The 27,093-nt window shown below is 39.8% G+C and overlaps 1 protein-coding gene across 5 annotated transcripts in view; it reads left to right on the forward strand.

Moving 5' to 3' along the window:
* Positions 1-27,093, forward strand: part of C7H1orf21 (chromosome 7 C1orf21 homolog) — a 215,443-nt gene that overhangs the window by 164,453 nt on the left and 23,897 nt on the right. For 3 of the 5 annotated variants that reach the window (XM_025430075.3, XM_035719196.2, XM_049112155.1), the window contains 2 exons: positions 898-993; positions 21,967-22,043. In XM_025430075.3, the coding sequence (XP_025285860.1) occupies positions 898-993; positions 21,967-22,043 (173 nt within the window). The remainder of the gene's footprint in view (positions 1-897; positions 994-21,966; positions 22,044-27,093) is intronic. The other 2 variants (XM_025430076.3, XM_049112156.1) reach the window with 1 other exon arrangement.

Raw genomic sequence — 27,093 nt, forward strand, 5'->3', positions numbered from 1 at the left:
GAATGCACAAAGGGCTCGTGAATGGCTCACACTAGGTATCTCTGGAGATGGAAGTGAAAGTGGGGCTCAAAACAAGAGAATTCACTGAAACTCAGTTCTGCTTTTTCATTCTTGGAGCCAGGCACTATTAAGGGCTGGGCCACCAAAGTGAAATCGGGGTTTTTAAGCGAAAGGCTGCATTCTGAATGTGGAGATCTTTGATTGTCTTCCCCCATCTGGCTCCCAGGATCCTGGCAAGGAGGTTTAGACTCTCCAAGACCAGATGAGATGTACCTTCTCTGGCCCAAGTAAATAGACCCAAGTGTACTGCCCTTGGATATTATGTAACTAAAAAGCCCATCATATCCCTGAATCCCAAGGTCGACATGCCCAGCCTTTGTGCATGGAGCTTCCAGTCAGCTGTCTAGTGTTCCGTACTTAACTGGACAGACAGCCAGGGACCCCAGACCAAGGTCTCCTGAGGGTGTATGATTGTGTGGTATGTACAGTGAGGCTTATTTGATCATCCCATACAGGCTTCCTCGGTATGTGTGTTTATGTTGTAGGATTCATTCCTAGCACGTTCCAAGTGGGCCCCTGATTTCTTCTCAGGTATGCTCAGCACATAGCTAGCACTCAATAAATGTTAGCTGGTATCATTACTCATTCAGCCATCACAGGACGGAGCGAGTCACTTATTTCTTACAGGCATGCAGTCACATTTAGGAGGTGAGGTTTGAGCATTCAGCTGCTTCCATAACTCTACCACTTGTAGAAGTTCAGCAGTGGAGACGAAGAAGCCCTGGATTAAAGAACACTCGGCCTTCAGTCTAGTCCTAAATCTCTCTAGGCAGAAGTTACCACTGATGTAAAAGAAAGGGGATGGATAGATTAGACCTTTTTCTGTTTTGTTTTTAGACTAGACCACCGTCTTTAAAGGTGCCTGCCTTTTTCTCAGACACTGCAGGACATCAGGACAAGTCTCTGAGGCAGACCTGGTTACTTTTCAGAAGTGTATGTACATACTCCTACTAATAATAAATATATTGTTAGTAATACATAATAATCATGAAGATTAATAATAATATCTAAGAATTATTGAATATCTGCCATGCTCCAGATGCTTGCATTATCTTCTTTAACTTCATTTAATGGGATACTAGTACTTTATGAGAGACATTCATTTCTCCCCACTTTGCAGAGAAGATAACTGAAGATTTAAGTTAATGTGTAAAATTTACAGACAGTAAGTGGCAGAGCCTGGGTTTTGAAGATCTGGCCACCTCCAGAGAACCAGTCCTCTAGGATCTCACCATGCATCTCTTTTTTGAACTCTTTGGTGCTACCCCCTAAGAGCATTGTACTCATTTGAGGTCCCTTGGCTGCTTTCAGCTTTAGTCAGGCTTCATTGCCTCCTACTCGGAAGTTACATTTTCCCACTGTAAAGTGGATTGGCATTGGAGTCATAAACAAACCAAGCCCTGTATTCCTCTCACAAAGATAGTTTTTTCTGAGTTCTCAAAGTCCTCATTTAAAAAGGTTTTACATGTGTGAAATTACACTGTTAAAATTCCTGCGTATCTAAACTTTAATAGGATGTGTTGCGTTTGCCAGTGTCACCAGGCCTGCAGATCACTTTTGTTCAGTGGATCATGTGACACACCAATTGTCCTTTGAGATTGCAGACTATATAAACTAATAAGTAAATATTGTAACAGATCTGTGTACATAAATCTTTTTTCTGTATGATGTCCACTTTGGAGTATATAAAAATAAGGAGAGAACATAAAGTAGATTTGATGAAGCATCAAGAAAATATTTTAAAAGCCTGAAGGGAAAAAAAAAAAAAAGGAAGCAGCCTAGGGAGGCTGGAGGTGAGAACTCCTTCTAACTTCTGTGCATTTTTAAAAACTGGGTAAAATGTACATAACATAAAATTTACTACTTTAACCATTTTTAAATGGACAGTTCAGTGGCATTAAATACATTCACATTTTTGTGCAAACATCACCATCATCCATCTGTAGATCTTTTCTCATCTTGCAAAATTGGAACTCTGTACCCATTAAACACTAACTGTCCATTCTGCACCCCACAACCCCCAACCACTGGCAATGGCCATCTTTCTGTCGCCATGAATTTGGCCACTATAGGTTTTGTAGATCTAATCTGACATGAGGGATCCCTGGGTGGCGCAGTGGTTTGGTGCCTGCCTTTGACCCAGGGCGCGATCCTGGAGACCCGGGATCGAATCCCACATTGGGCTCCCGGTGCATGGAGCCTGCTTCTCCCTCTGCCTGTGTCTCTGCGCCTCTCTCTCTCTCTGTGACTATCATAAATAAATAAAAATTAAAAAAAATAATAATAATCTGACATGACCAGTACTATAATTAAGAGAGTAACCGTTGTCATGTATTACTGTTACTACCCAAAGGTTTAAGGTGAATATATTTCAAAGGTTTTTTTAGAGTGAAATAACATATGTTAAGCTCCTTTTCTTTCTTTGAAATAAGTTGAAAACCTATTTTTCTAAAAAACATCCTGAGATTCTTATAATTCAGCTTTTTAAAAGGGATAGTGCCATGTGCTTCGACAGATGTGACTCCCTGCTCTTTTCTCCCAGGGGCCCCAGCACAGTTTTAGTGAAGAAGACAATAAAAGCTCCCTTCCTTTCCTTTGGTTGCCCCCGCCCTCATGCTCCAGCTCCAAAGTTCATTCCTAAGAACCTCCTGCCCTGTCAGTGCCCAGCATCGTACTCTGAATGGAATTAACGTTGCTGAGGAATGTAGTGCTCAGGGAGGACAAATACTCCTTCATTCTTTCCTCAGACTTTTATTGAGTACCTACTGCTGTCACATAACGCATACAAAGGTAGATAAGACACTATCACTGTCTTTAAGGAGCTTACATCCTATTAGATTGAAGCATTTAAAAACAACCTATGGTAAGAAATGAGAGAGAGAGGTGGATAAACATAAACTGAGGCGCCATGACATGAGCCAATGGGAGAACAGTGAGGGAGAAGTTCTACAGGAGGCTGAGGAGGTGGGGAGTTGCCTTGCTTCACAAGGCTGATAAAGTATACAATCCTACCTTGACTTGCTTCTGCAGCTCCTCAGGTTCTAGTCTCTGGATGGATTTGGAGCTGTTTGCATGATACAGAAGCAGTGGAGCAGGTGTGGTTCATGAATCTGGACAAGAAAGCAGCACTTCCTGTTATCCCTTGTCTCATTTCCATCCGCAGCAGTCATTAAATGGAAGCGTGAGGATTTTGCAAAGCGGGGTTGAAAGTCCTATGGTTACACAGATTAGCTAACATCTCTCATTTGCCTCACATTTTGTTGGAAGCTGGACTTTTCTGTGGAAGGTTAAACAAAAAAACTCTAATTCATTTCCAGATTACAGTGTCCTTTCAGAGAAAATCCCTAAATAGACAACTGTCTGATTTGGAGGAGAAATAATAGGACTTCCTACAACACATAATTATGATAGAAACTAGTCGTGGCCAGGTGGTGTTTTTTTTGGAGACTGTGACCTAGGGTGACAGATCAGTGAGCTAGGGATGGAAAATGGATCCCATGTCATCAGTTCAGGAAGAGCTCACTATGCTGTGGAGAGGACATGACATAGCAATTTGTCCAAGGACCTGAGCCTAGGGAAGTCAAGAGTTTAGGCTCTCTTCACCCAATTTTTTTTTAAAAGTACCATGAGGACACTTCATCCTGGTCCATTGAAAGCATTCCACTGGATTGTAGTTTCCTCTTGACCACATATAAAGGGTATTTATTTAAGGGAAAAGCTGTTGGTTAATTATGTAAGACCACCTTACTGGGCAGCCCAGGTGGCTCAGCGGTTAAGCACCGCCTTCAGCCTGGGGTGTGATCCTGGAGTCCCAGGATCGAGTCCCAGGATCGAGTCCCACGTCGGGCTCCCTGCATAGAGCCTGCTTCTCCGTCTGCCCGTGTCTCTGCCTCTACCTCTCTCTCTCTCTCTCTCTCATGAATGAATAAATAAAATCTTAAAAAAAAAAGAAAAAGACTACCTTACTTTGGTCATGAACACCTGCTCAAGCCTAGAATAAGGACTCAGAGACGGCAAACAAATCTAAAACAAAAATCGTACATGATTTTATATAGAGACAATGCTGGTAGACTAGCTTTCTGGTGGAGGTGGGGGGAAGGTTTGATTTATATTGTTTGCCAATTTCCATAGTGTAATTACTCGCACAAAGGCTGATTTCAAACTACCAACAGTTGGCTAACAAAATTCCTGAATATTTAACTGGCACTCCTAGTAAAGGCCAACTCCCGCGTACCGTATTCTATGTTTGATGTGGCCAACAGAAGTATCCTTTTTCAAAAGCGTAATTTTGAGTGGTTGCTGGAGGTGGGAAGGTGGAAGGTACACCAATGGGTGAAGGGAACCAAAGGGTACAGACTTTCAGTTATACAATAAATAAGTTATGAGGATGTAAAGTACAGCATGGTGACTATAGTTAATAATGCTATATGACATATTTGAAACTTGATAGGAGAGAAGATCTTAAAAGTTGTCATCACAAGAAAAAATTTTGTAGCTATGTAGGGTGATGGATGTTAAGTAGACTTACTGTGGTGATTATTTTACAATATATACAAATGTTGAGTCATTATGTTGTACCCCTGAAAACTAATTTAATGTTATATGTTGATTATACTTCAGTTTCCAAAAATTTAATTTGAAGGCTGTAGAGAGGTACACACTGATGGCTGTCCCTACCAGTTATTCCTGGTCCCTCTACTCCCTGCTGCTTACTCAAGATGCGCCAACTATTCACATTACTTGCTTGTCCTTGCTTTGCTTTGGTCTGAGAGGTACAGGTTCTGGTTTTCAGCAATGGCCATGGTGTTCTTGCCTGTGTCTTTAAAACTGGGTCCCTTCCAGGCTTCTCATCTCATCTTCTGGTACTGAAATACAAAGCAACTGTTGAAAATTAATGTGGACTGCTTTTACTCTCACCCTCTTTAATTTATATAGATGTGGCTTTTTTTTTAAATGCAAAATATTTATTGAAAGAGATGCCCATGCATAGTTCCTCTCCCCTTTTCGCTAATAACTCTCTGACCTTGGGCAACTTAGAAAATGTCCCAGAGCCTCTGTGTCCTTCATGGTTTTCCTTAATGTTCTTTTCTTTGAACGCTTGCCTCAAACAGTTGTTGTGAGAACCAAATAATAAAAAGTTATAATAATAACAATAATAGTAATTGCTGACATCTGTTGGGCTCTTACCACACCGCAGGGCCTGTGCTTGGCCTTTTGTCTGTGTTAACATAATTAATGCCCGCAGGCCCTTGTGTGGCATCTGGCACCTGCCAGGGGTGTCGTCAGTGATAGCTATTATGTTTACCACTCTTCCTGTTATTGCAATTACAAGAGACAGTGGTGGTAAAGAATCCAAATCTATGTTTCTCTATTGTCAGATTATCACAGGAGCATCAGTTACGGGCATACATAATGGCCTCATGTAAGAAACAAATTAAACACGGTTATATCTGTACTTGAGTTTATCTTCTGGAACAATAGCTCTGAGAGAGAATATGTTGCAGAATATGCACATAGACAAGCACACCAGCATACGTACAATTGTTTTGTGTTGTTTCACTACCCTCAGAATGTTTTCTACCAAATGGCTATTGGACAACAGATGTAGCACTCAACATTTGTGAGATTTCATTCCAGTGTTCTACTTGAGAGATGGGGTAAAGTCCCTAATATTTCTATTAAGTTTTATCAAGAAACCTTGGGCGATGGTAAAAGATACCCTTTCAATCTTGTTCACATGATAAGTTTTCACTATGTTATAGTATTTGCCAGAATACAAGCAGGATTTTTTTTAAAGTCCTTCAGAAAATTAGATGCCCCCTTATATATGAATCACATGGTATGGGACACTCTTGTTATTTTGAACACAAAGTTTAGGGGAAACAAACGTTAACCTAAAACACTGGCTTTAGTCAGTGAGCACTTTAGGTGCTTATTGAGAGGGGCCTGCTGACAGAATTTTTGTTTCTAAATGACAAAAAAAAAAAACCATTCTAATTTAGCAATGTTTCTGTGCATCATCATAACAGCCTCTTAACAGTTATGTTGAAAGAATGATGCAGTAACTGATGAACAATGTAGAGATCACTACTAACCTGGGTATTTATGGCTTAGAATTAAAAGGTCAAGACAGCAACACACAAAAATTCAAACTGCATTGTATTTCAGCAAGTCAGAAGTAAAGATAATATACCTTGGAAACAGTAGGAATTCAAAAAGCAGGTGACTGATTGTGAAAACACTGATGCCAGATGCCCCTGGGACGTTTAGATTGTTTGATGAAATGTGAGCGTGGAAAAAGTAGTATTTCTAATATCTTATGATTTTTTTAATACAATATGTGGTTTTATATATCTGTGTAGCTGAATTAATATTTATTATAAGTCATCACCTGAAGATTTCGACTATGTTCCTGAAGGATTGATCATGTATTTCAGCTTGCCAAGGCACGTTTCTGAGGATCTTGTCTTTGGTGGAAAGGGGATCATCTCATAGTTAGGCCTGTGTGGTTCATCAGAGCTCTTAGACATGTAGTGTGACATAGTTTTCTTTCAATGCCAGCTCCACCTCCCCCTACCCCCACTCTTTTACTCAGGTAGGAAAAGACGTTCGCTTAAGGTGAGAGACAAGGGAGCAAGCAAACTGGCTGCTAAGACTTATTGCCTGGCAGGATTTAGAGTGAGAAGAATGGAGAAAATGGGATCATACATTCAGAAACCATTTTACACAAGGCAGACTTAGTAAACCAAGGCCTCTCATACCACTAATAAGCCCCTTATTGGAAAGTCTCAAAAGAGAACCTCAGAGAGGTGAGAAATGACAGCGGCAGAGAATGCAGATCACTTGTTCCTAGCTTCTCTCCCCAGCTTGATGTCGGGTTCCATCATCATCTCACATCGGCAGTAAGTGCTCGGCTCAGAAGTCTTACGGGAGCGTACACCAGATGTGAAGGCAAATGTGGAAAAAGATGAGTATGGGAGCTTTTCTAGAAAGCTGCTAAAAGACTGAGGAGGCAAGCAAATAAAGACACTCCTGGTTAAACACAACCCATTAAAGCTTTGAGGATCAATTCTGTTTGCAAAGTTTAGAATGAAGATATTTCTAGCAGCCCATTTCTGCAAAAGGAGGTGGGTGGGGAGGGAATAGTGCTTACCTTTTATTGTCTAAGAACCATATTTCAATTTTAAAGAGGTTTTTCTACCCAAATTCTAGTTACAACCAGCCAGTCTTTTTCTAGCCTTAGGCTAAGAGTTACGTCAATAATGGAACAACGCCAGATTTGATTATTCACTGTCAGGACTGTGTACAGAAATCTCGTGACTGACTCCACATTGTAAAATAATCGTGCCATGACAGACCTGACGCTTGTATTAGCTGGAAAGCCTGGGGGCACTATTAAAACATCGACTTCCCTTCATTTACACCAACTTCTGGTGGGGGAAGGTTACAGAAGGGTAGAGAAGAAAATGTACGGGTAGGGAGCTAAATTTAGAATCAGCCAGGACTAACCGTAGAAGTGATGGAGAAAGAATAAAAGAAAAAAGAAATGGGTTCTTTTCCACCAGTCAAAACTTCTAATTCCTGTATGTGAAAACATAAAAAGATTTTTTAAACACTTTTTAAAAAGAGAAATACAAATTGAAGTTAAATAAAATATAAATACTTTAATATAAATAAATAAAAATACATGCAACAGAGAATTGAGATGTTTTTTAAATATGTACAGTAGTAGGGGGCAAAAAACACCTTTTTTCATGCAGAGAGCTCACAGGCCGAAAAAAAAAAGTGGTCCCGACTGCTCCTCTTCTCCTGCCAAGTCAGCACTGGACAGAAGGCAGATTAATCAGGGTTTCCCTGAGATTCTTGAAAGTGGCACCAACAGGGAAGACTTTGTAGCCTGTTGAGTCACAGGGTTGTAAGGATGAAATCTGGCATCACCACAGGGTCATGGAAAAAATGAAATCAAGGCAATAAGCAAAGGAGCGAGGGGAGCATGCCTTGACCACCTGGATCCAGTCAGGCATGAGCTCAGATCCACTCCTGTAGGGTAAACCAGTAAGTCCCAGACTGAGAAAGGTGATCTCCAGCTACAGAGCTTTTCTGCCTCTGACACACATGGGACCTGGCCCTCACTCCTACATGACTCGTTCCTACATGACTCGCTCCTACATGTGATAAGTAAAAGATATAGCCTCAAAAATAATTGCATTCTATTGATGTATCCATTCAGAGAGACCACCATTTTCTCTTAATTTCTGACCTTTCAGGCCATCTAGCCCTTCTAGGCTTTCATTCAGGCCCTGAATGAAAGCTTACATCTAATTCCCTTTGAGGAAAACCACACCTCTGCCCAGCCCCATTTCTGCATTAATAGCCATGTCACCTTTCCTTTGCTTGTCCAGAAAGATACCTTCTCATGGAGTCGACCCACCCATTACACATATGTAGCAAGTGGAGTTGACCCACCCATTACACATAAGTAGCAAAGAGGAAAAAGCAATTTTTAAAATCCGTATGTCACCCTTTTATATGTATATTTTTTAAGATTTTATTTATTCATCAGAGAGACAGAAAGAGAGGCAGAGACATAGCCAGAGGGAGAAGCAGGCTCCCTGTGGGGAGCCTGATTCAGGACTCCGTCTCTGGACCCCAGGATCATGACCTGAGCCAAAGGCAGGTGCTCAACCACTGAGCCACCCAGGTGTCCCCGTATTTCCCCCTTTTAATCAGTAACCCTAAACTTCCTTTATTTCCCCATTTAGCCACCACCATTTCCTGTTGTCAGCTAAGCCAAAAATCTGGCTGCCATCCTTGACTAAACCTTGTCCTCTTCTACCTCCCCTGTACATTCAGATGAATGACCTCAGATTTTATCAGTGCTTTTACTTATATATGTATAAATGCTATATTTATATATGTATTTTATTTATAGATGTTTATATTTAAATGATACATAAGTGCTATATTTAGTATTGGGGGGTTTCTTCTCTGACATTAAGGGGGCAGAGATTTCCTTTGTCTTTTTCTTGTTTCCCTCAAAGAGAAGCAAGGTGCTCAGCATGCAGTGGCCACTCAGGAATTTTCGTGACAACTCTCCAATCCATTTCCTCATCCTTATTGCCAAGGCAACTATCTTATTAATACAAGCTCTCATTTGTGATGCACTTCCTATACAACAGGTAACCCAGTGAAGTAGGTATGACTTCTGTCCCCATTTCACAACTAAGGAAATTGAAGTGCACAGGTTACATAATCTGCTTGAGGTCACACAAGTAGAAAGCGGGGAGGTTGTCTGACTCCAGAGCCTATAATCTTGGTATCTACTGTGCTGTGCCCCTCCGGTCTTAGTGAGCTTCCATAGACTCTCTGCTGATTTACTGGCACAGCTTCCCAACTGACTCTCTGCTTCCATCTCTGAAACGTTTTGCCAGAAGATTCATAAACTTACTTTAGAGGAAAACCCAATGTCCAAGCATGAGCCCTCCGCTCCTGCCCGTCTCACCACCTCATCTCTCATATGCCCTCTCATATGCCCTTCTGGCACCTCATACTCCCTGGTTCTCCCAGGCTTTGTATGGTTCCTGGTACAAGTTATGTTCTCTTCTTTGCAGATGTGTTTACATTAAGGGTCTTGACATAGAGAGATTATCCTGGATTATCCAGGTGAGCCCAGTAAAATCACAAGGATCCTTCTAAGAGGAATGCAAGAGGATCAGAGTTAGTAAAAGAAGATATAAAGTTGGAAGCAGAGGTCAAAGAAGAGAGATGCTAAGCTCCGAATTTGAAAATGGGAAGAGGAGCCTGAGCAAAGATAATCAGTCAGTCGCTAGACGGTAGAAAAGTCAAGGAAACAGATTCTCTCCTAGAGCCTCTAGAAGGAAGACCGCCCTACAAACTAGTTTTAGACTTCTGACTTCCAAATTAGTGTTTTAAAGATACCTAAGTATGTGGTAATTTGTTAGGCAGCAGTAGAAAGCCAATATAGACTTGGTACCTTGAAATATAATAATGCTGTAATAAACACCTATAAATGTGGAGTGGCTTTGGAACTGGGAAGTGGACAGAGCCTGGAAGCATGGTAGAAAAAGCCTAGATTGCCTTGAACAGTTAGTAGAAATATGGATATTAAAGACTCTGCTGGTGAGGGCTCAGAAAAAATGTGAAGAGCATGGTGAAGAAAACCTATATCATCTTAGAGAATATTAGTCATCACAAACACACTGTTCGTAGAAATATGGACATGAAAGTTACCACTGGCAAGTTTCCAGTTAGAAACTGGGAGAAAGGCAACATTCATAATATGGCCGCCAAACACTTAACAAATCATGTTCTACAAGGATGTGGAGAGCAGAACGTGTGAACAATGAACTTTACTGTTTAGCTGAGAATATTTCAAAGCAGAGTGTTGAAGTCACCACCTAGTTTCTTCTTGCTGCTTATAGTAAAATGTGAAAGCAAAGAAATAAATTGAAGGAAGAATTGTTCATCAAAAAGGAGCTTGTTGATTTGGGAAATGCTTAGCCTGTCCGGATTGCAAAAGATACTAAAACTAGGAGATTCACTATCAGGAACACATGCTCTGGAAAGAAGGCCAAGGGTGTGGCTGTTCAGCTAATCCCTGGAAAAAATTAAAAGGTCAGAGTATTCAGTCCCACAGATGACTCTCTGAATAAATTAGGCATGTATTCCCTCAACCATCTCAGCAGAAGCCAGAAATAGAGATGGTATTATCTAGGAAATCTGTGTGGAAGAGCCTTCTTTGTAATGAAGTGAATCCCCATGACATACACAGAAGGCCCATGGAGTTCTTGAGGATGTTTCTGTTGAAACACTGCCAGTTTGAACCAGAAGGGACAGCGAGAGGGTGAGATGAAAGAAGGGTGTCACGCTCCCAAAATCCTGCAGGCAGGAAACAAGCTGATAAAAGAGCTCAGCTGCAAACATGTTACTACCCTTCACAAAAAGGGATAGAGCTGCAGGTCTAGGAGCAGAGTCTTAATCCACAGAGGATTATTACCAGACCTTGAGCAAACTTGAGTTTGCCCAGTTGGATTTTGAAATTCCTTGGAACAAGTGACTCCTTTCTTTCTTCCATTCTCCCTGTTGGAATGGGAATACCTATACTGTCATCTTATGCCTATAGCACCATTTTATTTTGTGAGCAGGTAACTTAATTTCTAGTTCCACAGGTTCACAGAGAGGAATTCTGCCCGAGGGTGGTTTAAACCCAGAGCCTCATTCGTAACTAATTTAGGTTATTTAAATAATGAGATTTAGGGACTTTTGAGCTGTTGAGATTTGGCTAATACTTGAGACTTGTGTTGATGCTGTAATGGGTTGAGACTTTGGGATACCTTGGGATCAACCTGTTTTGTTTGTGGGAGAAGTCTGAATCGTTAGTATGACTCCAGGGGGAACACTATGATAGGCCAAATAAAACCTGCCCCCAAAGGTGTCCACATCCTAATCCATGGAAACTGCAAATAAGGTACCTTACATGGGAAAAGGGACTTTACAGATGTGATTAAATCATGGATCTTGCCATGGAGAGATTTTCTTGAATTGAGTAGGATCACAAGGATCCTTTCAGGATGGAGGTAGGAGAATCACAAGGATCCTTTCAGGATGGAGGTAGGAGAATCAGAGTTAGAAAAAGAAGATGTAAGGCCAGAGCAGAGGTCAGCGAGGAGAGAAGATGCTACAGCTACTTCCAAGACGGAGAGAGGGACCCTGAACCAGCGAGTGCAGGTGCCATGTGGAAGCCAAGACCAGCAAGGAAACATTCTCTCCTAGAGCCTCCAGATGGAAGGCAGCCCTGCAGCCTATTTTCAGGCTTCTGACCTCCAGAAGTGTAAGATAATAAATGTGTGTGGTTTTAAGCCCCCACGTTCACGTGCCACAGCAGCAATAGGAAACCAGTGCAGCAGATTTTCTGGGCACTGACAAGTTCGGAATTAAAAAGAATTGTGGGTGTGTCCAGAGAGTTCGGGAAGGCCAGAGTTGGAGTTTTTAGCTGGCTTATACAGTACAATGAGTGTGAGAAAAACAGTCGTGCCCATAAGAAAAACTGGATCATTTAACTTTTTGTTTTTAGCTTTGACATTTGCAGTTTCCTTAACTCAGTGAGGAAAACCTGTCAAGATTTTGCTTCTTCACAGGAAAACCTTAGCAACTCTGCATAAATGGTGACTTTTATTTGTTAAAATATTTAAGACATGATGGGTGATGCATTTCACTGTGATATTTTATTAACTTTGATCAAACATCCTTTGATTTTTCTGGCTATCTTTTTGCCCACCAGAAAAAGCTGTTATAAAGTGTGTTTGTTTTGTGCTAGACAGCTCTTAAATGCAGTCTTTAGGGACCACAGTCCGTTGAGAGCTGAATTCCGAAAATCTTTGATCTTGTTATTATGGATGACAATGAATGTGATTGGCATTTCTGTGTGTTTCATTTTATTTGATGGTTGGAAGAAGTGAGAAATGGAAAATTCAAGAAGTGTGTGGGTATGGGTGTCAGTGTGGATGTAGGTGTGATTCTCCGGGGTATAAACCACAGATTTTGCCTCCATGCCCTCTTACTATATCCAGGTGGCGTTTAGCATGACTTACCAAGGCTCATCCACTACAGTCAGCTAACCAAGTAGTTTCAGATTTGTTTTGAAATCTAAACTCAAGTTTTAGCCCAATATAAACTTTCGGTAATTAAGTTTCTTCCATATTTCTGTGAATTACACATTATTTAGTACAAATAAGATACTTGACACAGTTATACTTCAGATTATTCAGAATAGATTTCTGTAATTATCATTAGGTAGTTCTGTGATCAAGAAAACACTTTTTTTAAAAAATGAGTATTATGGTATTCATTCAGGCTATTCATAGATATTCTAGTTCTGTCTTTCCAAGCACGTAGTAGGGTTATACTTTCTCTGTGTTCCCTCTCTCTCTCTCTCAAGATTTTATTTATTTATTCATGAGAGGCACACAGGCAGAGGGAGAAGCAGGCTCCCTGTGGGGAGCCCAGTGTGGGACTCAATCCCAGGACCCTGGAATCACACCCTGAGCCAAAGGCAGATGTTCAACCACTGAGCCACCCAGGTGCCCCTCTTTCTCCACTGTCTTGAATCTACATGTAGTTCTCTGATTTGTTTTGGCCAAGTAAACATGAGCACTCAGCTTTTGCTCTGCTATAGTCTTCCCTCCTCTGCTATGGTGATTATGACAGCACATACCAACATAGGGCTGCCATTGGCCTGAGTCCTTGAGGCATTAGAATGAGCAGAGCCTTGCTGCTAGCCTATACTGGACATACAGCATGTGCAAGACATAAGCTTGTATTTTATTGAACCACCAATATTGGAGGTTGTTTTTTACTCTAGTATAATCTCTCCTATTCAAAGTCACAAAGTGTCTTGGGCAAAAACTGAATAAAGTTCTTCCAAATTAGTTCATTGTCTGGGTAGGTGTGTAATACTTTGAAAAACTCAGAGATACATCTCAACTTCAAATTCTCAGTGTAATTTGACAACATTATATGTAACTTGTTACTTTTAATTACTGACATACTGGCATAATAACTGAATGATTTTGTTTTAGATTTGTTGGTACACAACTAAATCTTTTCCAAGCAATTTCTTACAACTCTGTTTACTTTTTAAGGATTATTTCAAATGTTTACAGTCTACCTCAAGAAACAGCTGCACAAAATATATTAGGTATTTAAAACTGATTTGCCCCACTTTAACATTTGCTTGATACAAAATGAAGTACATGGCTATATTTTAATTTATAGAAAAAGAATTTCCATAAAGTATCCATGGATACTTTCCATGCCAACTTCATCACTACTAAATTCTAACAAGATACTAATAATTCTAATAACCTCCTTGGACAGGTAATTATAAATGGAAGTGTTGAGTTCATGAAATTATGAAAATATAGGTCGATCCAAGTCAACAGTTGTATCTGGTAGCTTGGACCTTGCTATTTGTTAATACCCAAAAATTGTGGTAGAGTGAATGTGGCTCAGCTAGTCACCATCATTCAGAAGACAAAAGCTAAAATTCCTTTATATTTGAAGGAAGCTGAATCCTATTCCCATGTTAATGCCATAAGAGAAATCCCATGTAAAACATCAAATGAGGTTGTTTTCTTAGAGAGTACATCCTATAGGTTATTCCTTCAAAGCTAGAATGATTACTCAGGTATTTTATAGCTGATGCCTTCCTGTTTTAAAAATGTGTGTGCCCTCCCCTCAGTCTCCTATTCTTTTTTTTTTTTTTTAATTTTTTTTTTTATTTATGATAGTCACAGAGAGAGGGGGGCGGGCAGAGACATAGGCAGAGGGAGGAGCAGGCTCCATGCACCGGGAGCCTGACGTGGGATCCGATCCTGGGTCCCCAGGATCGCGCCCCGGGCCAAAGGCAGGCGCCAAACCGCTGTGCCACCCAGGGATCCCTCAGTCTCCTATTCTAATTAAATTATTTACCTTTTTAGTTTTCATGTACTTTCTGAAATGCAGTGGTTCAAATGTACACACACACATACACAGTCTGTGTGTAAGGAGGTCCCTTTGTGAATTCATAGTTAGTGCTTTTGTGTCTCTGCATAGCTCCCTCACTGGCAGTCCCAGAGACTAGTTCGGCAGCCCTCACTACTTTTCTCTAGGTCTCCAGCTTCCGGCCTCCATCTGGCCCCTGGGATTTCTTTATAAGACCAAACTTCTAGGGCACCTGGGTGGCTCAGTGGTTGAGCATCTGCCTTTGGCTCAGGTCTTGATCCCGGGGTCCTGAGATGGAGTCCTGCATCGAGTTCCCTGCATGGAGCCTGTTTCTCCCTCTGCCTATCTATGTCTCTGCCTCTCTCTCTCTGTATCTCTCGTGAACAAACAAATAAAAATTGTAACAAACAAACAACTTCCTATTGTTGGGCTCAGAAAAAGAAATCAAGATTCCTCTCCACATTTCCAACCCAGAACCAGTTCAGGGAGCCTCCCAGGGCTACAGCTCCCTAGATCTGCTCGGACTCAGTGGGATGACACAAGCAAAGAAGTGATGGGAGAAAAGAAGTTCCACTCCTTGCCAACAAGGAGGATGCTCCCTGTCATCTTCCTGAATGCACTGTGTGACGCCCTTCAGAATTAAGGAAGGCTGGGGCACCTGGCTGGCTCAGTTGGTGGAGCATGCAGCTCTTGATCTCCGGGTTGTGTGTCAGAGCCCCACACTGGGTGTAGAGATTACATAAAAATAAAATCTTAAAAAAAAAAAAAAAAAAAAAGAATTAAGGAGGGGGAAGTTCAGGGGAACTTTTTTAAAAAGCTGTAGTTTCTCTGAGAGTTCTGACTTTCCCTTTGGGAGATGTCAGGGATTGAGCAGCAGCAGCATAAATACAGTTGGTTTGACTGTCTCCAACTTCAGAGGAACTAAGAGAATGTAAGTTTACTCTGGACACTGACAAGTGTGTTCTCTTCATCACAAAAGAGAATTATTCCAAGCAAAGGAAAAAGTTGTTTGATTTGCTGTTTAACGCGCCCGATCTCGTCTGATCTCAGAAGCTAAAAGCAGGGTCAGTCCTGGTTAGTACTTGGATGGGAGATTTGCTGTTTAAATAAACCTGTCACTACCTGGCATTCGTTTCCAAATATTTTTTGAGAAATGGATGCTTTTTTTCCACTGATAGAGCCCCTAAGTATAAAACAGGTTCCAGGGGTTGCTGCTCTGGTGGGCTTCTCTGTTGACCCCCAGGGCAGCTCTGCAAACCCCAGGTACTTTTTCTCTGAAATAGAACTTCTTAAACTTTTTTAAGTTTAAGAGTCACCTAGGACTCTTATTTAATATGCAGATGTCTTGGGGTGTCCGGGTGGCTCAGCCAATGAAGCATCTGACTCCTGGTCTCAGCTCAGGTCTGGATCTCAGGGTTATGAGTTCAAGCCCTGCATTGGGCTCCACACTGGGTGTGGAGCCTACTTAAAATGAAATAATGTGCAGATTCCTGGGCCTCAATCCCAGAGACTCACACTCAGGAAATCTTGAATAGGGCCTGGGGATCTGTATTTTATCAAGCATCACAGAGGATTCTGATACCGGAATGGATGGATCATAGAAAAACACTGCTCTACAAACTATTTGCTGGGGGCCTATTCAATGGCTTCATCTTAATTATTCCGACTTGGTTCCAGTTTATTTTAGGTACTTTGTAAGTGTCAAATATCAATAAAATAGGTTTTTCTGCCAAAGAAAATGATATCTTAGTTACTACTTCCATCATCTCCCAGATTCTCTGTTCATATTTCTGGAGTACCCCAGACATGGCTTTTGGCTCTCTTTTGGGTCTGCATCATCTGAGCTCCCAGCAGCTTCATCGTGCCAGCCCTTCCTGGTTTTGTTTGTTTCTTTGCCTCCTTTTTTAAAAGCAGATCTCTTTAAACCTCCACTTCCCCAACAAACAAACCCAGAAGAGAAGGGATATTTATAAGCAAATATAAAACTGACTTCTTTATGCAAATGTAGCTAGCTGATAAGCATATAAATGCTCCCACGTAGCAATGTGCTGGGTATTCCGAGATGCAAAGAACAAATCCAAATAAGTCATGTTTTTAAGAATAAATAAAGCCCACAATGAGACACCACTTGAATGGCAATAACTGGAACCATCATGCACCCCAAGTGAGAATGTAAAATAGTGCAGCCACTTTTGGAAAACAGTTTGGTAATATCTTAAATAATTAAATATACACTTACCAGATAAACTAGCAATTCCACTTCTAGGAACCTGCCGAAGAGAAATGACAATATATATTCACACAAAGACTTATATGTGAATGTTCATAGCAGCATTATTCATAGTATCCCTCAAACTTGAAACAACCCAAATGTCTATCAAGTGGTAAATGTATAAACAAAATATGGAATATCCATACATTGGAATATTACTTAGCAATTAAAATAAGTGAGATACTGAAAAAAGCTACAATATAAATGAATCTCGGAAACGTTATGCTAAGTGAAAAGTGCCAGACACCAAAGGCTATATATTAAAAGATTCCATTTATATGAATCCATAAAAGACAAATTTGTCGAGACCGAAAGAATTGTGGTTACTGGGGGCTACAGAGCAGAGCAGAAAAGAACTGCAAATGGGTTTGAGAAAACTTTAGGATGATAAAACTGTTCTAAAACTGGATTGTGGTGATAATTGTACAGTTCTATAAATTTGCTAAAGTCACTTAATCATACATTTATAATGGAATTTTATGAAATGTAAATTTTACCTCAATAAGGTGGTTAGTTTGGGTTTTTTTTAATAAAGCATATAGCAAATTAAATAATCAATAGTTCTTTTCTCTGCAAAAGAACTAGAGAGACACTTGTCAAAGTATGGCCTGCAGTCCTTAAAACAGTCTCAGGATGTCCTCAAGTTCATTTCCCTAACAATACTAAAAAGCAGTTTGCCTTTTTTTGCCATGTTGTTATTTGTATTGACGGTGCAAAATCATGATGGGTAGACCTGCCTAGTGCCTTAGCACAAATCAAGGCAGTAGTGCCAAACCATATAAGTAGTCATCTTATTCACCACCACTATGCACTTACAGTAAAAGAATAGCTTCCATTTTCATTTAAGAATGAAGCAGTAACTTTTATTTAATTTTATTAAATATTGTGCCTTGGATGCATAGCTTTTTAATAGTCTATGTGATGAGATGGGAAATAGGCATACGTAAAGCATTTCTTCTGCACACCCAGGCAAAGTGGTTATCTCAAGGAAAAGTACCTCAGCAGTTGATTGAGTTGCAATCTGAACTAGTGGTTGTTTTTATGGGACACCATCTCTACTTTAGAAAAAAAATGCCTGACAGACAAATTATGGATATTAAGACTTGGGTATTTGGCAAACATTGTCTCAAGAATGAATGAAGAGAACCTGTCACTTCAAAGAAAACAATTGGCAGTATGTGTTGCCAGTCACAAAATTCAAACATTAAACCAAAAGTAGAGTTTTGGAAAATTTTATACCACCATGAGCTTGACAGCTTCTGTCAAAATTTTCCTAATGAAATTGATGGTAATTTTAACAAATGTGATTTTTTTTTCATATGGTTCAACAAAACGTATAAAAATTTGAAGAGTATGGGCAAAGGGGTTTGAGAACTGCTGGCCTAGTGGCTAATAGCATGGACTCTGGGGCCATTCTGCTTGGATCAGAATCCCAACGCTATCACTTACTACTCGTATGATCTCAGGTGAATGCTTCACCTCTCAGGGCCTCAGCTTTCTCAACTATAAAATGGGAATAAAGGGATGCCTCATTGGCTCAGTGGTTGAGTGCCTGCCTTCCACTCAGGGTGTGATCCTGGAGTCCCAGGATCGAGTCCCACATCAGGTTCCTTGCATGGGAGCCTGCTTCTCCCTCTGCCTGTGTCTCTGCCTCTGTCTCTCTCCTGTGTGTCTCTTATGAATAAGTAAATAAAATCTTAAAAAAAAAAAAACTTGGATGGTCTTCTGCAGTCCATATAAAAAACAAAAGAGCAAGTATATGCCAAGGATCTAGCATAACAAACAAAAACATCAAATATAAATCATGTTTCCAGATCATCAATTATTGAGAAATCCTCAATAATAAAATATTTATGTTAACTGCACTAAAGTATAATAGTTTTTATACATATTTGCAATAAGAGTCAACAGTGAAAAATATTTTCTGGTTCTATTAATTATTACAATCAACTGATTAATAGTTATCTACTATGTGGTGGGTATTAGGTTAAAATACCAAGTAATTGAAAAGATTCTTGTCCTCAGGGAGCTTAAAATTCAGACACAGCAAATAAGACAAATGGAGATAGTAACTAATAATGATAAGTCATAAATAAGTGCCAAACAAATGGAAGTGGCAACAAATGCTAAGATCTAAAAATCAGAAGAGAGACACCTGGGTGGCTCAGTGGTTGAGTGTCTGCCTTCAGCTCAGGGCGTGATACTGGAGTTTCGAGTCACACATTGGGCTCCCTCCAGGGAGCCTGCCTCTCCCTCTGCCTAGGTCTCTGCCTTTCTCTGTCTTTTATAAATAAATAAATAAATAAAATCTTTTTTAAAAATAATAAAATGGGAATAAAAATGGTACCTATCTCAGTGAGGTATTATGAACATAAAGATATGTTAATAATGTAAATATTTGTGAGTATTAAAATGAGTTAATATATGGAAGTCACTTAGAATAGTGCCTGACTTATAGTAAGTGATCATTGAGTTGTTATTATGGTCTTGGAGAGTGGTAATTTGTTTTTTTAAATATTTTATTTATTTATTCTTGAGAGACACAGAGAGAGGCAGAGACACAGGCAGAGGGAGAAAGCAGGCTCCCTGTGGGGAGCCCAATGCAGGACTCGATCCTAGGACCCCCGGGATCATGACCTGAACAAAGGCAGATGCTCAACCACTAAGCCACCAGGTGCCCTTGGGAGTAGTAATTTATAAAAAACAAATATACATAAATAATCAAAGAGAAATCACTATGTAATAACATATACTTTCTTTTTTCTTATTTGTAACTGGGAAATCTGAAGCTGATATCTCACCCTGAGCCTCTGCCTCAGTTCCTGGAAGTGCTTGCCTCTGCATATGTGCAGAGGCATGGCTTGTTCGGCGGAGTACCCCACCCATCCACTAAGCCTCTGTTGTGTGGAGTTTCCTCCTTTTCCTAGCAACCACACAATGTGTTTTTAAGGAAGATGTGGTGAGGCAATGTAGCTATGACGGGTATAGTTTAATAAATTGACTATAAACAGTATACAATTGTGTATCGTTTATAATCTTAGAATTAGAGGCCTCATTCCTACCCTAGCAGTGTTTAAAATTACAGTCTATCAATCAGTCAATCAGTCAATTACAATGTACTATCTAGGCTCAGAGTTTGGGAAATTATATGAATAGAAAAAAAGTGTAAGGCTCTGTCATATGTCCATTTTCAGTGCTTAATTCAAGCAAGCAGCTAAGGGGGAAAGAAAATGACTTACTTGGGACTTACCTCTGCAGTCCTTCAGAGAGACCACATTAGAGCTATTTTTATCTCTCACTGTTAAAAAGAAGTTCATCATTTGTTGACCTTGTTCATTCGTGTTACTGGCATATGATGCATAACTCCCAAAGTGCCAGGCCCCACCCAGGCTCCGAGGCCCCAGTAGTAAAGAAGGGACTGGGCCTGCCTTCCTGGGGCTACTTTCTGAAAATGAAAACTAAGATAGTTCATCTATTGTTCCCTGGCTGTATCAGCAGGAGGAAAAGTATATATTTTATACCTTTTAAAAGTTTACGAAAATACTTTGAAGTTTAGTGTCAGGTAAAGAAGGTAAGATAGACTGCAAAAAGAATAGTACCAATAGTACCAAACAATTGGTACTATTCTTTCCTAGACAATCACAAACAAAAATTACCCTGTATTTTGGAGTACTGATGTTATACAGAGAAGTTCACATTGGATGGTAAATAGCAAATAACCACAGTGTGTACATCATTGGAGTTTTACTGATTTAAATGGCTTCTGCTGCCCTGAGAGCAATAGGAACTCTCGAAAGAGTTCATTTGGGGACCATCTGTTTTATATGCCATCCCACATCACTCTGCATGTGATAAGAACAGTGGGTTGACCCATAGGAGTCTTTATTCCTTGCCCTCGCCTGGGTCTTTAATTATCACTACACATCAGGTTTCTTGAGTGTATATAGTCACCTGTTATAAATAGGTTTGGAATAGTCTTTCCTTTCATTTCAGTGCTGTGTTTTCAGAGCAAATTATAAAGCATCCTGAATATTTTTTAAAGATAATGTTGTATAAATACAGAACAGTACTATTATTGAGATGATATACCTACTGATATACTTGCAATTTTAAAAAAGATTGTATTTATTTATTTGAGAGAGAGAAAAAAAAAAAAGCACAGCAGGGAAGGGCAAAGGGAAAAGCAGGTTCCTTCCTGACCAGGAAGCCATGTGCAAGGCTCCATCCCAGGACCCTGAGATCATGACCTGAGCCGAAGACAGATACTGAATCGATTGAACTACCTAAGCATCCAATAAATACACTTGTATCTTAAGCTCTGAGAGGGTTTCTTTCTCATGTGGCTATTGTACTGGGAATAAGAAATCAGATCGGACAGGGCACAGTGGTTTAGTGTCTGCCTTTGGCTCAGCTCCTGATCCTGGGGTCCTGGGATCAAGTACCACATCAGGCTCTCTACAGAGAGCCTGCTTCTCCCTCTGCCTATATCTCTGCCTCTCCCTGTGTATCTCTCATGAATAAGTAAATAAAATTTTTAAAAAGAAAAGAAATCATATCAGACTAAAGCCAAAGAACTGCTTCTTGAATATAAGTTAGTATTGAATTTTACTAATTCAATTGAATTCCATCTCAGCATTTGTTCTGGATGGAATAACTTAGTTACTGTTAATCATGTTGTCTCTGTCAATGCTAGGGCCTCGTGCAAACTTCACATCTCAATAACTGCAGTTGTAGTTGTCTTTTATAAACAAAATGCACTGAAGTCTGTTACCTGAGAATGTAAACAATGTCTGTGGTTACACTACTGCTGCTCGTTGGCACTAGAATCTTCTATTCTTTTATTCTTTTCTATTCTTCCCTAAAAACACCTAAACATCAAATATTAGTTGCACATAATTTTCTAAAAATAGCTATAGCTGTCATAAAGCAACCTCCTCTTTCCATGACAGTGTTCCCTGCTAAAATGCTTGGCAGTTTACCTTATAGCATCACATCTTTGCAAGGATTTTTGTCCTCATGAAGTGACCTGCTGTGAAGGGTCTCAAATCTAGCATTTCTGTGATGACAGTCCATGCCATTGTTTAATTGCTGATTCTCACCTTGTCTTTTACATCTGTGTTTATGTTTTTCAGGAAAAAAGTGCCAGTTCAAATGTAAGACTTAAAACTAATAAAGAGATTCCAGGATTAGTTCATCAGCCCAGAGCAAAGTAAGTTCTGGTTCCGATTTTCCTTACGTTGTTTTTAAAGCTAATAATGTTTTCAGAGTGAGCTCAGTTTTGCCTGCTAGATAACCAAGACTTAATGTAAAGCTTCAGTGAATTGAGACAGTGTGGTTTGGTCTAACGGAACAGAATAGAGAGTCCCAAGACAGATCCATAATAAATGACAGAACTGACATTTCAAATCAGTTAGAAGAAAATAAAGGGGAATATCTTTATGACTATGGGGTAGGAAAGAATTTTGAACAAGTCACAAAAGATGCAGATCTTAAGAAAAATGATTGGTATGACTGCATTAAAATTAAGAACTTCCATTTATCAAAATTTACTGTAGGAGAGTCAAAGGAAGGGGTGGAATATATTTACAGTGTATATAATTGACAGTAGTTGGGTTTCCAGAATGGATAAAGCAATTCTATAAAATCAAAAAGTACAGAACAGATTGCTCATAGAAAAAGAGGCTAAAGATGTGAACAACTACTTCATTAAAGAAAAAACTTGAATAGCTAATGTGTAGGAAAAATACCGTTTCTCACCACAAGATTGACAAAAATAGAGAAGTCTGACAGTACAAATGGTTGACCAGGGTGTGTTCAGCCCAGTGGAAACGTGAACCAGTACAATCACTTTGGAAAACAATTTGTATTTTCTACTAAAATCATACCTGGACATACCTTGCCCAGCAGCAACTCCCCCCACTCAGGTGTGTACCCTAGAAAAACCCTTGTGCATATGTGCCAGTGGACATAGTTGACATGTCCTTAGCAGCACTATCTATGTGAGCTTCTAAAGCTCTGAAGCAAAACCTGAATGTCCTTCCAAATTATAATGGATGACAAAAAATGTGGCATATTCTTATAGGAATCCTACATATCAGTGAAAATGTATATGTGCTGCCAAAGCAAGCACAATATCAGTGAAAATGAATGACCTATCAAGATGGAGGACTGTCATGAATGTTAAGGTTGCACAGTAAGGGAAGTAAGTGGTAGTCCCTGTCTGCATATAGTTTCATTTATATAAAGTTTGAAAACAGGCAGAACATAATGTTACATATGTATGTGATGCGTTACATATGTATGCAATGTTACATATGTATGTGATAAAGCAATAAAGACAAGCGAGGAAAGGAAAACGCATTTAACTTAGAATGGTTCTTTCTCACTGGATGGAAGACAATGGGACCATGGGTTCTATTTCTTAACCTGAGTGGTGATTACATGGGTGTTCCTTTCATTGTTATTATTTAAAACTGTACAAATAACATTGTATGTTTTCTATGTGTTATGCATCGCACAATTAAAATGTTAAAGAGAATAATGAGTATTTTCTAGATTGTTCTAGAATGGAATCTACATTGGCAGTAAAACGCACTTGGTGTGACTTTGAAGCTATCTCCCCTTTCCTTCAAAGAGGCTCTATTTTCCCAAGGCTACAAATCTCTTTTGTGGTGGTCCACCTAAATAAGAACAAATTCCCTGAGGATGCTGATCCCACTAGTACCTCTGACATAGACATGCCCACCCCCAAAATAAACCTACTATGTATATGTAATAGTAGTTCCATAAATCGAAGTCATAAGAAGAAGTTGTGTTATGTCTGGTTCTTCCCAGGAAACTGAGACAAAAATAACCTAGTTCAAACTAATCACCTCACCCTGGCTCAGTGTCTGTGGTAGTGCTGTAGGTGGTTAGGATTCTTCAGGTTGGTGAAAGAGCTCAGGGATTTAAATTTTGTTACTTTCAAAGAAAACTGGACATTTTATTTATTTTTTTAAAAGATTTTATTTATTTATTCATGAGAGACACAGAGAGAGAGAGAGAGAGGCAGAGACACAGAGGGAGAAGCAGGCTCCATGCAGGGAGCCCGATGTGGGACTTGATCCTGGGACTCTGGGATCACACCCTGAGCCAAAGGCAGATACTCAACCACTAAGCCACCCAAGCATCCCGAAAACTGGACATTTAAAATCCACTTCTCATTTACATTGTAAGTGGAATGTTAAAACCAATTTTTACACCCTTAGGTACACTTTATGCTATAATCACAACCTCCCCTGTCCACTTCACGGGTATCACTTTTATCTACACTAATTTTGTCTGCCCTTGAGGGATAACAGATATCTGATGATAAAACCAAGTCATCTTTTCATCCAATCCATTCATTCATGATTCCCTTATCTCTGAGTTCTAAGGAGAGACTATATTAAGGAGAATTTCTTTTTTCCTTTGGTGTGAATACTTATTTAACTTAGAGACACTGAAGCAGCAATACTTTGCAGACTGGCATGTGCTGAAGCTTTCAGAGAAGTTGATTAAATTGGCTCTTGTGTTCACATTAAAATTAGGAAGAAAATCCTCTGGTTGTGTGTGTGTGTGTGTGTGTGTATTAAACTATGAGTCAAAACCCTGGGTTACCAGAATTCAACTACGAAATCTTCCTAGAAAGCCATGAGTACTTTTCCTCCTTTCTGACACAGAGGAGCAAGGAAACTGTTATTTATTCTGCAGTGTATAAAATAAGATAATGAGTTTCTTTTCCCCAGTAGTGGAAGGACAATCCCATACCTCGTAACAGGAGATTTATTAATAATAAAGATAGGTAGGTAATAAAAGTCTGATAGTCTTCACACCTTCCTTTGATAAAACATACAAAATCCATTCTAACTGACTGTAATCTGAGGCCAGTGTCCTAATGTCATTGGGCTTCAGTTTTCTCAGAGAAAAATAGAGGAGAAAAAAATCCTCTTTCATAGGGCTGGGAATTAAATGAAATAATGTATGCCCAGGACCTATCCCAGTGTCTGATGCTTGATAAGAACACCTTAACAGTTAGAAAAGCCCAAATGCTCTTTAACAGGAAATTGGGTAAATGAACCACACTGCCTTCACACTGTTAAAACAAATACACTGTACCAACATACAAGGCTGCCTGGACCTGAGCAATACAACTAGAAGAGTAGGTCCTGAAAGATTACATAGAGCATCATGCACTCTTCGTAATGTTAAAAACAACTAAATAAATTATCTGCATTATAAAGCATGTATATGGTAATGCTTTATAAGGGGGGTGTTGGGCATGTGGGTTCCCTTGAGTTGGGGGAAGCACACGGATGGGTGGGAAGTAAGTTAGATCTAGGTTGTTGTCAGGGTCCTAGCTTTTGTTTTTTGTTTTCGTTTTGCTGGTGCTTATTATTCTACTTTAAATATATATATTTGGCTAAATAAAAGTAAGCCATGCATGAACTGCCAGCAAGGGTGTGTCATTATGTGAGGATTAGGATTAAGCCACTTCCCCAAGGTCCAACTGAGCAATGGTGATGATGATTATTGAAAGAAATAACTGTATTCAAGCCAAGATTAGCCAGGAACTCCCTGAGTGATTGCAATTTCATTTTTGCAGTTGAAGTAAAGGAGTCAGGACCTTGCCTTCTGGTACTTTGATAGCTTAGGTTTTTATTAGCTGGAAATTTTTTTTTTAAGTCTCTAAAAAGGAAAGCCGTATGTATACCTTGCAGCTCTTAAGCTCATTTTGCCCACCTTTTTCATTCCTTTGATTACTTGTCATTAAGACTCCATCCTGTTGTCATCCCTCATCTCATGAAGCTGAGAAGTCACAGTCAGAAGAGCTGTGGATGACTCAGGATTAACTCACAAGAGCTCTGCTAGCGCCAACTGGGGGCACAGGAAGTGCGCTAGGGGAGCCTTGTGTTTTCTGAAGCTGAGTTCATTAGAGAGAAATAGGAGTTACTGAGATTGTTCAGTTTTATTAGTTAAATCAAGTACCAGCATACAGGCTGTTATAAAATATCTTTAGATCTAATTAATCTTAGCATCAAAATTCATACTTTATAAGCTGAATCATAAACAATTTAATTATCCATTTCTAATATCTTGAGAAAAGGTAGAAAGGCTAGTGTGCTTTTTTCTCCCTCACCACTCACAGTCACCAGGTTGTGCATCAGAAAGGGTTTAAGAATGGACTTGTCACCTAAGAACTGTTTCTCACAGTGCAGTTTGTACTCTTGAAGGTAAAAACCTAATATTAATGCCATTGTGTTTGTAGAGTTTCCACACGAGAAGAGAACGTTCAAGTTTATCTAGGCAGGAGTCCGTGAAACGGAGTAGTTTATTTACTTGCCCAGAGTAACAATGCTGCCTCTGTACCTGTTGAAAGGACTTCAGGGCTTGTCTATGAAAGGAATCCCCAGAACAGCAGAATAAACCTCTTTTTCGGGTTACACATACTGAAGATGTTAGGCAAGAAAGGCCTCATGCAGGCATTTGCTCCATCTGGCAGTACCTGCCACACTTCCAGGGACAATGGAGCTTATCTGAAAGAGCTTTTTGGTGCATCGGCATTTGATAATAAATAAGTCACCCTTCCGTTAGACTTTTCTGGCTAACACAGTCCACATACTGTTTGTGTGAATCAGTCTGATGGAAGATACTTCTTGGTAGGTTTTGAAATGAGACAGAGGGAGGCAGAGGTGTTCTGATGATCTTACACAGAGAGAAAGCAGGCAGTATTTCTCTATCAGTGGGGTATGATGTAGAGATGCACCAGTTGAAGGCCAGTTGCCTATGTTTGGTTAGGATTGTTTCTCAAAGGACACACATGAAAATGAAAATGGCAGAGTTTACTTCCCTAACCACTGTACCATCTGCCCCAGAGTGAGGCTACTGTTTGGATTCAGATGGAGTTACCCTGTCCTGACTAATTAATTTTTGGTTAAGTGGCTTTTGTTCAGTTTGCTTTAATCAAGGAATGCATTTTTTTAACGGTTAGAAAGTATGTAGTTAAACTATACAAAACTGGAACATTAGGGTTTTTGTGCTTGCTTACTATATATGCATCTTGAGGTCCTCACCATTACTTTTGGCACTGGTCTTCTGATAATGGACCACGGAGCTCTGCATTCTTTTTTTGAAATTAATTCATTTAAGTATTAATTACTTAATGTCTGTATACAACATGGGGTTTGAACTCATGACCTAGAATCAATTATCGGACGCTTCTCTGACTGAGCCAGCCAAGT

Source organism: Canis lupus, chromosome 7 (assembly GCF_003254725.2).
Source record: "Canis lupus dingo isolate Sandy chromosome 7, ASM325472v2, whole genome shotgun sequence".
NCBI lineage: Eukaryota > Metazoa > Chordata > Mammalia > Carnivora > Canidae > Canis > Canis lupus.